The 14,413-nt window shown below is 37.5% G+C and overlaps 1 protein-coding gene across 1 annotated transcript in view; it reads right to left on the reverse strand.

Annotated features, from left to right (window-relative positions):
- Nucleotides 1-341: 341 nt before the first annotated feature.
- The window catches only part of SYT10 (synaptotagmin 10), a 36,918-nt gene continuing 22,846 nt past the window's right edge, over nt 342-14,413 (reverse strand). Inside the window, exons 4-7 of the mRNA XM_054215107.1 lie at nt 3,651-3,771; nt 3,130-3,301; nt 1,516-1,645; nt 342-413 (exon numbers count right to left, since the gene is read on the reverse strand). Of these exons, the coding sequence (XP_054071082.1) occupies nt 342-413; nt 1,516-1,645; nt 3,130-3,301; nt 3,651-3,771 (495 nt within the window). The remainder of the gene's footprint in view (nt 414-1,515; nt 1,646-3,129; nt 3,302-3,650; nt 3,772-14,413) is intronic.

Raw genomic sequence — 14,413 nt, forward strand, 5'->3', positions numbered from 1 at the left:
TTGAATTGCTTAAGGGTTTGTGGGTTTTTTTTCTGATTTCTTTGTCTAAGCAAAGATATAGGTCATATCAAAACACTGCTTGGATATAACACTGGTTATATGCCAGCAAGAAAACAGGTGAATGAATTTGTATGAGGAAGGTTTATATTTGGCTCAAGTCAACTTCATTCATAAGTTAAGAAATTATTATAAACTGTAATATAAGACTTAGAATAGGAAAAATGTGTTTTAATAAAAAAATATGGATACAGTTCATCTGCGGAAGCCAAACCTTCTTTTTATGTAGATGTGAGCTACAAGGGAGCTTTGAACACTGGACATGATGAATCCACTCCTGTTCCCTAGGGCGTAAGCGGTGGTTTTGGTGATGAACAAGATCCCTGGCTATCAAAACTGGTTGCTCGGCCAGGTAACTGCAAGAAAAGTGTTAGTTTTACAAATGTCATCATATCTGGATGTGCATCATACTCATTTCAGAGGATAAGAGACTCCCTAAAAAAGAACACAAATCACACCTAGAACCTTTCTGGATCAAAGTTTCCAGCAGAACTAATAATGGAAATAAAATCCCTAAAGTGACCGCCTAAAAATGCCTGTGACTCATTTCACAGAGTGGGTTTATTTCACCAATCAATCAGGGGTGGTACCTCTGTCTCCAAACTTACATTATCCAGAGAGTGCCACAAACCTCTAAAAAGAGACTTCCCTGCTGCATTGACTCAGCCTCCTTGCCCTCACACTGTTCTTCAGGTGTTTTACGGAAACCTTGCTGTTGGGCTTTTCCTACCTGTCACTGGACATGCTGTGCAGCCACGTGCTACACAGTGGGGAAACCAAGTGGCCCGTGAAGCCTCAGACAGCAACTCATTTTTCTGCAGAGATTGCTTTTGGGAAGGGCTAAACAGTGTGTCCTCTGTGTCCCCAGCCGGGGCTTGCTGCATCTTGGGGCTTCAATATGAATCATTCTGAGTCCAAAGGTGTGAGCATTTTGCATACAGAAAGCCAATAAAATGTGATTATTGGTTGAAGAGGGTTGAAGAGGGCTGAAGAGGGAGACCAAGCCCAGAGACTTGTAGGTATAATCACCCATGCATTGGAAGCTTATTCAAGCTTCCAATAAGTGTCTGTTTGAGTAACTCTGATAATACCTTTGGTAGCTTCTGGTATGTTGCCTCAATTTAGCCTAATTAGCAGGCCAGTTCCAGATTAATGTTTTAGCAACATTCATGCTAAAGATTTTTGAATAGGAAATGGTTGCTTTTGAAATACTTGCAAATGATCTCTTCCAAGTGGACATAAAGCTCCTTATCATAATCTCTGGAAATTTTAAATGTCTTAATTTACTTTTACGATGCCATCAGCGCATCACAGAAAGATTTGAAATGGCACATTTAAGTAATCGATAAATGCATGCACCTCGATTTAGGTTGTGCTAAGGATCTCAGGAGCACATAGGTACGAAAGAATCAAAAACATTCAATATACAGAGAAGAAGAAAATTTCCCTACTTCTTACCTCTACTAGTGGATGCCAGTGAGTTATTGGTTTACGTGGGTAAGCCAGCATTTCATTCCAATGATCTCTTCCAAGCCCTTCAGCATCAATTCCTGTCCGACATACCCCAATGACCTCATTGTGCCCTACTCTGAGAATTGCAGAGAGGCAGAAATTTTTTAATAAAAATAGTTTTAATAACATCTGTTGTATAATTCTGTTTAACGGTTTAGTGGAGCACAGAATACATGCCCAAAACTTTCACCTTACATATTACAGGTATTAGTTTTAGTGGTACCATAGTAATATTAAGTTCTGTAATGGTAGCATCAAAAATGTCCAGCCACTACCAGCGTGCTTCCAGCAGCTATAAAAATAGAAATGAACACTTAACCGTTGTCATTAAAATGTTACAAACCGAAAGACACAAGGACAGAAAAAGACCGTAATACACCAAATGATCTAGAAGGAAAGCATGCTTAAATTTTGTGGGAGAGTAAGGTGAAGAAAAATGGTAGGGAATATATTTCCTGCTATGAATCCTTCAGACATCATTTCACACTACATTTCCCAGATTTAACTGTTGTGGTCATTGGAACTTCAGTGAAAAATGTGAAAGGCAAGAGACATAGCCGTAACAGGCTATACCTTTAATACTTCTTACTCCTGGCAGTGCCATAGACTTATTGAGGGACTCCAGAAAGTAATTTTCTGTCCCTTGCCTATATGTACCTTAGACTAACGTTTCCTAACTTCCTCTTAGCAAACGCTTTGAAAGGAGCAGCTGAAGAGGACTGAAAACTGTACAAGTTACTGTGCTCTTCTCCCTCTAACAGCACCACCGTGCCCCTTTCACATCTGACTGAGAAAGTCTTCCTGACAGAAGTTGGAGGACAATCAGAAATCTGATGGCAAGGAAAAACAAGCTGAAGGTTCGTATTACTAAAGTAGGCTTTCACTGTTTATTTGCTCTGCAATCTCAAGAGCTCATTACTAATAGCACTTGAATGAAGCAGACTTGGCTCAGGCACGATTCTGTCAGTCACTGTCTAGTTTAACCTACAGTCCTTGTGCCACGCAGGAGTCTCTTCCTGTCAGTTCTCAGTGAGGACATAGATAATTGAGGCTCAGATTTGTTATTAGCGAGGGCTGAACCCAAAGGTTACAAAGCTTCTTTATTGAGTCAACCAAAGAATTAATTGTGACTTAATTCAACGAGGTAATTAGAATCTAATTCTTTTTTAGTCATCTAAATTTTATTTGACTTCAAATACCTGCCATTTAAATAGAGATTAGAGGTATGAGAGCTTTTTTTAAACTGGGAGACATACCCGATTTGCAAAGTTTTTACATAGTCCAGCCACCAGAGGGGGACAGAAATGTATGCCAAGGCTAGTGGCCCGTAAGAAGATTGAGCCACTTTTCTTCCTCATCACAGTTATTTATAACACAGAGAAAATGGCCTGAGCTCTAAAAGGTGTAGAAGCTTTAAACCTCTTCAGGAAAAGACCCAAAGGTTTTATCTTTTGTGCCACTGAAACTACTTGAAATTTCAAGGAGGTAGAAAGCAGTCGCTTGCAATGATCAGGTAACTTCTCACCGAAGATTAATGGTCAGAAAGCAAACTGTGCTTACCGATCGTAATCCATCACTGCAATGGAGAGGCTGACCTGGTCCACATTCTCTGGAGGGATATCAAAGATGATGGCCTCATTATAAACAGGATTGAGCGTGTTCTTCTTCGTGGTCGTTTTCCTCTTTTTCAGTCTTCGACCCTCACACATCAGTGACACTTTGACATATGGATCTGAGTAACAGATAATCAGTCGTGTGCATTTGGACTCAAAGGCATTCAGATGTGTAGCATAAGAGCAGTATTTTTTTGTTGGAATGTCATATTGATAAGACAAAAAATTACAACGATTTTCGTGATGCTGGCAAACACTGCTTCCAATATGCTGTCAAGGTACAGGCATTCTGAACAGACATACTGACTGCCAGACCAAAGATAGCCAGTAGATCTGTACAAGGCCTATACCCATTCTCCCACTACTTCCATTTCACAACCATGTTAAACACACAAAACCCAAGGAGTTCCTATTTGTCCCTTTCCTGAAGAGACTCTGCCTTTTTATTTAAAAAAAAAGTAGATTCACCTGATGCGCCAGTTATATCCATTGCTTTGAGATTCCTACATTTGATGACTGTTAACGTCATTCTCCCAGCAGTAGGCAAATAACAAAGGGAAAACATGATCTCACCCAAATCTATGCTTTCCTGAAAAAGAAAAGCAATGATTAGAAATCTGACCATACTGCCAACAATTCAGTTCAGACCATGCAAAATTTTAGAATTTCCTTTTTTAACATAAGAGACTTCTTTTGCAGCCTCATGTGCTTTTGAACAGGTCACAAATAATTTTCAGAAATTATTTCCATAAAGGACAGAAAGAGTATCGACAGGATAATATTTCAGTGATGGGATTTAGAGTTACTAAACTGAGATATTAAAACAAAAGCAGAGTCAAAACTTTCGGGATTCCTGATATGTTTGTGTTGAATTCACACAAATGAAAAGATGCTGAATGTAGAATATCAAGTTCTGCTCTTGAAAAGACTCAAACTCCACCATCCCCAATAGAAAGAAATCTGGTGGGATATTTTGATCGCATACATTTACATGACTTTTAGCCACTGGAATTTATGTAGGAGCTTTATTTCTGCACACATGTATGCATATGAAAAGTTTATCCTAAGTGCTTTAAAAAGACAAATGTGCTTGTAAAAGATGCTTGCTTTATTACTCTTACTGTGTTCTGATCTAGAAGAAAAGCAAAGTAAAGGAGTAGCATCTACAATTTTCCTGGCTCAACAGCAACTTTTTGGAGGATAATATACTTGGAAAGATGGTCAAGGGCCATATGGATCTTAATAACCTTCACAAAGATATAGTTTCTATGTTGAGAAAATGTGCTGTGAATTTATGCAATATGATGTTGCTGTATAGTTCAGATGCTACAACGTTTGAGAAATGTAATATAAGGAAGGGAGGTTCCATCAGTTCTTATTTTTTCTTTTCTCACAGCATTATCCTAATACTGCAAAGGTTCAGTTGTTGAGATGTTAGTTATGTTCTAAATTGTTTCTGTTCTTCTAAGATTTTAAATACATCCCCCCAAAAAGCCCAAAGAAAACTCTGTATTAAGAAAAACTCAGGATTTTTAAATATGAGTTTGTAAGGAGCACGTAAGGAAGTCACTTCTGTAAGGCAGCCACTCTCAAGCATGCTCATGCAATCTCAAAGGACTTTTTTTTGAGTACTACTAAAAAGCTTATTTTTAATATCTTAGCTTCAATGTTTTATCTGTCAAACCTACAGCAACCCCAGGAGTACAAATTTGTTTGAGAACTGCTGGATTTATGGTACAGCTGTTTTCGCATCAGAAGGGAAGCATGATATATTTTTAAATGATACATACTAAAATAATGATTGATGTGTAGATGACAAATACATTGCTTATAGTTATGAGACAGACTGGGGCTTCCTGTTCACATTTTTCAGCTGCTTATATGAACAGTTTTATTGACTTTCTCTGGGTTAATACTCTGTCTAAATTGAAATTGGTACTTCAGATCTTTCTTGAGTAAAGATGGACTTAATCACATGCTCCAGAGTGTTTTGCTTTGTTTTGTTTTTTCCTCTCTGTATTGCAGACTTTAAATTGAAGAATGCAGTTTTAGAATAGCTTTAAATTCTCTGTTGCACTGTTAATAAAATATTGACTTTTTTTTTGTAGGTTGGTCAATTCACGTGTTCAGTCATTTTGCTGGGATTCTGTTCTGAGAGTTAATAGATTGATAAGCACGTGAACATGCACTGAGGGCAAATTTCATCCTTTTCGGGATTTCAGGGTTTCAGATTTCTCGGGATTTCAGGGTTTCAGATTTCTCAGGATTTCAAAACGATTTAGCTCATTCAGTCAGCATAGGATAATACAGCTATTTGACAACTCCTTAGCCCAGCCCCTTCCTTTGCCACACAGCATGCAGAATTTTGTACCACAGAGTACATTAATAAAGTCACTTTTCTGTAACAGAAAATATAAATAAAACTTGAAGAAATTAAGTGCAATTCTTTTCACTCATTTGTTACAGTGGCAAATGCTCTGTTGTATTTTACAGTTTTTGTCATACCTGAAATCTGTTTTAAGCACAGCTTCTGTTACTAGCATTACATTCTGAATTCAGAGTCTGATTGCTGTTCCTCATACCCATATCTCAAAAAGACCTCATTCTTTTGTTTGAAAAGTAAATATGGTTCCCCCACATCCAGTGCTTCAAAGTTTAAGGTCTATGTTGAGAGAGGTGATGAAGATGAGTTGGATCATTAAACACAGTGGGCAGCTCATAAAAAGGAATAATTCTTCCTTCTTCAGAGAGACGACTTGTGTAGGTGAATAGAGAAAAAGTCATTTTTGGAAGATGGAAGTATGAATTTGACTATTCTATTATTGCTTTTTGAAGAGAAACTGAATAGGCACTTAAAAGATTGGGTAAGTTCAAATGATAAACAAGAATACAGACAGGACTATTTCCCATGACTTAAATACTTTAAAAAAAACGTTGCTCAAAATACTTGCAAAACTCCATATGGTGGTTACTCTACCATATTTTTTTGAAGAGCAGAGAAAAGCATCGGGCTTAATAAAATGGCAACCATTTGAGGCTTATGCTCAGTCTTTTTTCTTTCCTTTCTGAACACTGTGTACTTAAGTTATATTGAAAAAGAATTTGGAAAATCCCCTACAATCAAATCCAGTGGTTTTGACCATGCGATGAATGAGCAAGATGCCTTTATGCAAAAAGAAATGGTTGGATAATAAATGAGGTGAATCTATTTGCTCCGCACAGCAGACTGTACAAAAGGCAGATGTACTGAAGTTATCAGAGCTCTGTAACGAGTGTTACTGGCTACTCAGTGTGAAGTGGTAAGGGATAGTTTTAGGATTTGGAAAAGACTCTCTACCACTACACTGTTTATGCAGGGATTTTCTGACACCTATGACCTATACCTGGAAAAAAACGTGCCTTGTGCTGCCCTGAAATATCTGATTTTCTTGTTGTGGAACAACACTCATGTTGCTTTACATGCTATTTCAATAGATAAATTCTGCAGTAGACCAGAATAGATACTATTTCAAGTAAACACTGTCATCTATATCAAAGACATTTATGAGTCACTCATTGTAAGATCAAAGGGAGAGAAATAAAATTAGTAGTGATCCAGCACTACTCTGTAGACACCATTTAATTCACCTCCTGGTGGACAGAACTGGCTGTTACAGATTGCCACCACAGACTAGGAGTTCCCATGGTCCTCTGATTGAGTTAAAGGACAGGTTCTTTCAGAATCCTTTAAACAACTCTGAGGATTTTATCTTTTTAATTTAATTTGGTATCAGTTGTGGCAGCTGATTTTTTTCTGAAAGTTTTGTAGACAGTGTCTTTTTTGTTAGTAAGGAATACAAAGTCCTAGTACTTTTACTCAGTTTCTACTCCAAACATCTGCTGAGATTGGTGGTCTTTCTTCATACTGGAGTGAACTGACAATATTTTGTTAGGACCTCTACAGGTCATAGGGCAACTGGGAATTAAGACATTAAAATGCATCATTAAAATAAATATTCTTTGGAAATCAATCAAACGGGGTGAATCCAAAGACTTAGGAACTTTTAAATGTTCTTTTGAAGGATTAAGGCTAAAATTATGCATATGTATATGATGCATCAGAGACTGAGTATTAGGTAAAATGCCTGGGATATCATCATTTCCCCTCCACACTTTTTTGTTAACTTAAGCACTAAATGTTCTTGAATTTGGAGCTAAAAACACAAGTCCAGACCTAGATGAGCAAAGTAAGGCTCAGCATTTAAACTTTAGTCTTTGTCTACCACATTGATTATCACGAGTAACATATTTAAATGACCTGGATCCTTAAGTGTTATTGATTTTAATTGAGATTTAAAAATAGGATTTAAATTACTTCAGAATCCTGGTGCTCTAGAAAATTCATATTTTTCTCACTTTATAATCACTAGATAATTAAGTTCATACAAGTCATCTGACAGGAACCCTTCAGTACAAGCCAATCTGAGGAAGCCAAGGCAGAGACTGCCCTCAAAAATCACGTCTGCACTACAGTCCACCTCAAACAAAACACAACTCAGAAGACACAAACCTGGACCCAGTGGTTGCCTTTTATGCAAATTTTTAACTGTGCTTCAAATTGTCTTACATGTGTCATATAATTGCACATTACTTAGGTAACTCCCATGAGATTTTATCTCTTTCCTAGGCCTATTTTGAGTTTTCCTTTTTCTTACTAAATGAAACTTAGATTTCAATTAACAGCTAGCTTTACAGATGCTCATAATGATTCCCCCCCCCAACTTCCAATAACCGGTACAAAAAACGCAGCATCTAGCACAGCTGCACTAATGCAAAAGGAAGCATTTGTTGGTACTGCATATCTCTTCTTCATCTATTTCCCTTTTGTGCGCACAAGCCATCATACAGAACTAAGGAACTGGAACAGTGGTAAGTGCTATACCAGCTTCAGCTATTTTTATGGCTCCCGGTTTACCTCACTATCCAATCCATTTTCTGGCATAGCAATGCTAGAACAAATAAAACAAAAACACTGATCTGAAATGCATATGTCAGCTATTCAAATGAACTTGGGGTTTTTTATCTACAGAATACAGATTCTTCAAATAGAGTAATTCTTATCTGACACAAGCAACCACACCTGAATGGATGTGCTAATAATTTTTTCCATTAGGTTACCAAGGCTCTGTACGCATTCCCTGCTTTATGGGCTTCTGGGAAATCAGTCCAGGGGTTAGCAAAGTTGGATGAAAAAACGTCCTTATTCTGTTTTTGTTATCAGCCCCAATGGACACCAGTGCTCTCATTTTCACACTTATGCCTATAGATGTAGCAGCATTTCTACAGAGGCTGTGCTCCCTACTCAAAATAGGGATAAACGGGAGGCATGTGAGGAGAAGTTTGAAGCCCTTGCAGAGGAGTGTTAATCAGCCTGATTGAGTTTTTAGAACAGCTGTTGCTGGAGAAAGCTTTGCTGTATCTTATTGCAACTAATTTTCCCAGTTGTTTCCATTAAATTCAACAGAACCGGCAACTTGTAGCTAAGTACCTCCACAAATTCAGTGAGGAAGTTAGAGGTCCTTCCATATTCAGGGTAGTTTCTTCTCACGTATCACCACCCATAAGTCTGAATTGAACAGGAAAAACTATTAACTGACTACACTGACAGCATAAGGACTTCTACAGTCTCCCTCCTGTAATCCAAGATCTTAACCGTTTTCCTCTGCTAGCAGAAGTGAAAAGCTTATAGGGAGCTGGTATGTGAAATAAGGTGTCATTTTTGGATCACAAATGAACTCTATGCCTTTTTTTTACCAATGTTTGTTTTTTCTTCTTTTTCTCTAGTTTTTCAGGTTTTGCTATTCAAATAAAGTCTTAGAAGAGCAACTTGCTATAGATTCTTATAAAGAGCTATATAAATGTTACTGGAACTAAAAGCTTTATACACTTTCATTGTTACTAGTGTGTCATTAATTTCCATGGTTAAGGTAACAGTATTTGCACAATTAATACTGCATTAGAAATGAAATTCCCTCAAAAAATTCCTTGTTACTTTCATTATAATTCAGATCATCATAACACACAGTAAGTAATCATTTTAATTCTTAATCTCAATTTTAATATCCAGAACTACTTTCCTATTAATTGTAATTTAAATTATGGTTTAAAAATTGCATGTAAGAGTAGCATAGCAAAAATACGAAGCATGGCATGAATTTGTTTTGTATTGATTCGTAAAAAAGTGATTTGCAAATTTTTTTCTCTTCATTTTCCTGCTGTATTTTGAGTAAGCGTCTATACTAAGTAACAACAATTTTTCAGATACCAAAGAAGTTATTCAGGCATTTACATTCCTAGACTTTTAGCTGCTTCCTTTGGTCACACTGAAAATTGCTTTTCTGTATAGTGTGTAAATTTAAAGAAAAATGCATTGGCAGATCTAGACTTGAATACTGCAGGAAGATAATTCTCTCAAAGGACAGATTTCTCTTTCTCTCTCTCTTTTTTTCTTGTTCTGTTTAGAAACACGTTACATAAATTCCTCCTTTCCAGTAAGAACTACTGACCTCAAGCTTCAAGAATCAGCGATAAAATAAAACATAACTATAAATGTTGGGGGTTGGACGGAAAAAAAAGAGGAGGGATATCTGTCCTCCCAGACAGTTAGCTAAGAATGTGTTAAGACATCTCTGGTTTTGAGGTATAGATCAAGAGTTAATGACAGGAAGGAGCCGTACAGAAAACTATCAGTTTATTTTCTCATCTATGCATGTAGACTTTGATGGTATTTATGCTAACACAGAAGTTGTAAAAGTTACAGGACGCTCAAAGTGGAGAGCTAATTCTACCACCTCTCAAGGGGATTTTACTTTGGGAACCTTGTCCCCACAGCTAATATTTATTTTCCTCTCCTGTTATTCTTTGCATATCAAATCAAACTCATTTTCTCCCTCCCAGCACCACTTATTGATCGAGCTGTTGTCCTGGGAAATGAATCAATGAGGTTTGTGTTTGTTCTTGCCTCTGTGGAAGACAGTATGGAAGCAGTGGGGCCCGTTGCTCTATAATGACTGTGTCTCCTGCTTGGGGAGGCCTCGTGCTTGTTTTCACCTGACATCCTAATTGCTCTGGGTAAGCGCAGCTGCTGACTGCAGTCCTGATGGCCTGGAGAGGACTCCCTGAGACAGCACACTGGGTCCAGCAGGCTGGATGCTCTCAGTAACACCCCGCAAAGCCTCCTGAGTCCTTCTTTTGTCACTCCCTCTGTACAAAACCATCTGTCTCATGCACCAGGGGGGTAGTTTCATCTTGCCAGGCAGCAAGGAAGCCCATTTCTGCTTCACAACAGCTGAGAACAGAGGTACTTCTGTGAACTAACCGAGGCATCTACTGGCACATGAATGAACCAAAATGTAAGTGGCTTCCCATATAAAAATGATCTTCCGAAGCAGCAATACATTGATTGCAAAGAGACTATCTGCAGCAAGAAACTCAGAGAGCACTTAGGGCACAGCAGGTCAGTCAAGCCATACACCTTAGCATAGCTACCACGGTACCACCTGGACTCAGAGATATTAATTTCCCTTGAGAAAACCATGGACTTAGTTCATCTAATGTTTCTTACTTTTAAGGTAGACTGAAACTAGTAGTTTGCCTCTATCGAAGCAGAATATTCAAATCATTTGTTGTTTCAAATGAAAAGAAACATTCAATAATACCTCCACCACTTTCAGTAACTGGACAGAAACCCACCCTTTCTCCATCACCTTTTCTAGTTGTCCCCCAGACATAAAGCAGTCCCAAACCTAAATGAAAAACCTCAACACATTTACTGTAAAGGCTGACCCGGAGTATTCTCTCATCTGCTTAGGAGCAGGTGATTACCTGAATCCTCTGTGTTGCTGGTCCTGAGTAGAAATGACAAGCGCCAGCTATTCTTGGCTTTAAAGGGGCTGTTCCTATTATAGAGATGATAAATGCTTCTATACTCCTTCACAACTCTTTCACATTGTGTTAAAGCTTTTATGTACATTTCCAGAAACACTAATAGTCTAAGTCTATTCTGAGGAGGGTGGCTAACCATAGGGCATAGTCCACTACGCTGCTGGTGATAAAACATTTCCTGATAGTGCTGCTCTTTCAACACTAAAAAACAGGACAATCCTCACAATGTAGCCTCAAAGTTTGACTGCCATAGGCATATCTTTGTCAGCTCTATGCCACTATTGCCTTACTCAGAGTAAGGTCTAGTGTGCTGTTTTCTGTCTACTTATGAAATAGCGAACTATGGAGAAAACTAAGCAAAGATAATGTCTGCAATCTCTCTGGGTGAACTGCAGAGCTGGGCTTCATTCTTGTTTGGTCAGGAAGTCAGAAGAATGTTTTTCCATAACAGAGGCCAACAGCTATCAGCATTACCTCTTTGACATCCTACTTTAGCAAGTGTTTGAGCTAAGTGAACTGAGACAAAATCTTACTGTCCCGCTTATTAAAAAAAAAAAAAAAGGTGTTTAAGCACTTCTGTTTTTTGCAGCAATGCTATTCAGTTATATTCCAGGTGGTCTAGAAACAGCAATCACACATCATGGGCATCACATGAAGTCTGTGTCCTTACAAAACCTTCTTTCATATCCCACTTCACAAATCAGAGAACTGCAGCACTTAAATGCCTGGTGCCGGAAAACTAAATAATAATCAAGTTCCATCTGTCTACGTGAGATAATTCAAGAGGCTACAAGTATATGACAGCTCCATGACTAACATCCCCAAGAGACTACCACTGTGCTGGAAATGGCTTTCATCTAAATTCTGAGCGCTATTTTTTTTTACCAATTGCACAGTTTCCTATAATTGATTATACTAAGAGAGTTCACACAGTACCTTTGGAAAAAAAAATGTTTCTGACAATCACTTGTCAATATTTTCAAGCAATGACGTTAGAGGCAGAGATTTTCAAAGCAATCAATCATTTTTAAAAGTATAATAGGAAGTTAATAAACTTTTACATCCAGAAAGTGTTAGATCACAAGAGGTGGTCTTTTTGGCTAAACAATTTTACAACAATGAGTATTTGCACTTAAGTGCTTGTTAGCAATTCCAATAAATGGGTTTTCTTTTTTGACAGTATGCGGTATATTTTGCTAGGAACAAAATCTCAGAAATGTATGCAAAACTGACATGCACCTTGCGAAAACAGAAGCTAGATACATTGACTAAACAATCCATTTGATATTATTGGTTTGCCTCTGATATTATGGATTGATTTCCTAAAGCTTATTAAGAAATACAGTATTCCAATACACTGAACAACCTTCACAGGTGGTCCAAAGCTGCCTCTTAAGATTTTCTTGGTTTAATTAATCAAACGAACAGAAGTAAATGATAGATTATTTATTGAAAATTCAATCACCCATTTATAAGCAAAATTTGGGAATATTAATATCATCAGATATCTAGGATACTTCTTTTCCACAACCAATTTTACACCAAATTTACTTTGATAATTTAACATTAAGAAATGAAAATGCTTTAGCACTTACAACAGGTACATGCTACATACACATACAATAGCTGTAGGTTTTCTACATAACATATAACAGAGAAACAATGATATGAATGAAAAGATAAAGGAACAAAATACAAACTACAAAAGATGAATAAATATCAACAGTTGAAAACCATAAGAATAAAAATGAGCATGTGGGGGGCCAATCCTGCACTTCCATAAAATAGTTTCAAATTACTATTATGAGAAAAAAAAATAATAATCCAAATGTAGATTCCCACAGAGTCATTGGTTTTATGGCCAAAAGGACTCAGCGCAACCAGCCAGTCCGATTTTCCCCAGACTGCGTATTTCCTGTACCAAATAAAAACCCTTTACGGATGCGCAAGCAAAACTTTTAAAAATGATGTTAACTACTGGCAGAGAGTCTTTGCACAGCAGAGAATCTGCAGTTCCCCTGTGATAAATCCTTTCACTGGTAAAATGTTGCAGTTCATTTCCTTGGTAAATCTGCCTAGTAGGTGTTCAACTGCGAGAATCTTATGTCATAAAAATAGTTTCTTTCCAAGCAGGTAATAGGAATTATTTATACCCTCACTCTACCTTTTGAATAGAAAATTCTTGGCTATGGGAGAGGTGTAAGAGACTCAAAGCTGAGGAGAGGCTACTTCTGCTGTGTTTTTACAGTTTTGGACCAATCTTTTGTTCTATTACTTCTGCCGTTTTCTACCATCTATCATTTAGCAACAACATGAGCAAACCACTGGGTGTAGGAAGCATGTCTGAACAACAGGCTGAAAAACTTCACAGAACATACAACAAAACAGAGCAGAGGTGAAGAAGGAAAAAGCATGAGAAATATATTTGCAGAATTGCATCTTGGTTCCTATGCTCTACTGTGTAAGGACCTTCCCACTGAGACAGGCAGTTTGTTTTTTAAAGATTCTTTACGAGCACCAAAGCACCACTTGCCTGGAGTGAAGTTATTTTTCACTAACTGTAGAACTAGAGAGATCTTTTTTTTTTACAGTTTAATCCAAGTCCAATTGAGTCTGGCAAGTGTTAGTTATTTAACTGCTATTTAGTGACTTTGGTAAACTTTAGATCTAGTGCTTAAAGCTGTAATTCTCCATTCCTTAACATCTTATACACTGTTTATTCCTGTGCAGGATTGGCTCCCTCACCTTACAGTTTCTGAAACGGCAGAACTAGAAACCTTTATTACTAACCAATTTTAATCTACATGAAACAGCTGAAGTAAAACACAAGGCAGCACATTGCACATATAGTATCAGGATATCTTATAAGAGGATTTCATTTTGCCAGGAAAAATAAATTTAATCAGTTTCTTACTTGCCTTTCTGAGGATTGTGTAAGGCTTGTAAAAGCTGATGCAGTCACCCAATGATAGAGGATATCTCAATTTTATGTGTTTATTGTTAATGGTTTAAGTGGAGACAACTTATTCACACACAAAGAATACTGCAAACTATACTGGCTGAAAGGCTGAAATCCAAAAACTCCATGCTTTCTTTTAAACTTCAGACATTGTAGAACACCAGCAGAGTGAATTAAGCGCTCTAAGTGCTAAGTGCTAACCTTTAGTAAGGAAGAAATTTGAATTAGAATTCAGTGCCAAGATTAGCAACCATTTTCATCCAGATGTATATTAATATGTCTCTCAACTGCATAATTTGGTATGGCATTTCAATCTGCTCAAAACAAATGATGAATAGTTCAGGGATTC

Source organism: Rissa tridactyla, chromosome 1 (assembly GCF_028500815.1).
Source record: "Rissa tridactyla isolate bRisTri1 chromosome 1, bRisTri1.patW.cur.20221130, whole genome shotgun sequence".
NCBI lineage: Eukaryota > Metazoa > Chordata > Aves > Charadriiformes > Laridae > Rissa > Rissa tridactyla.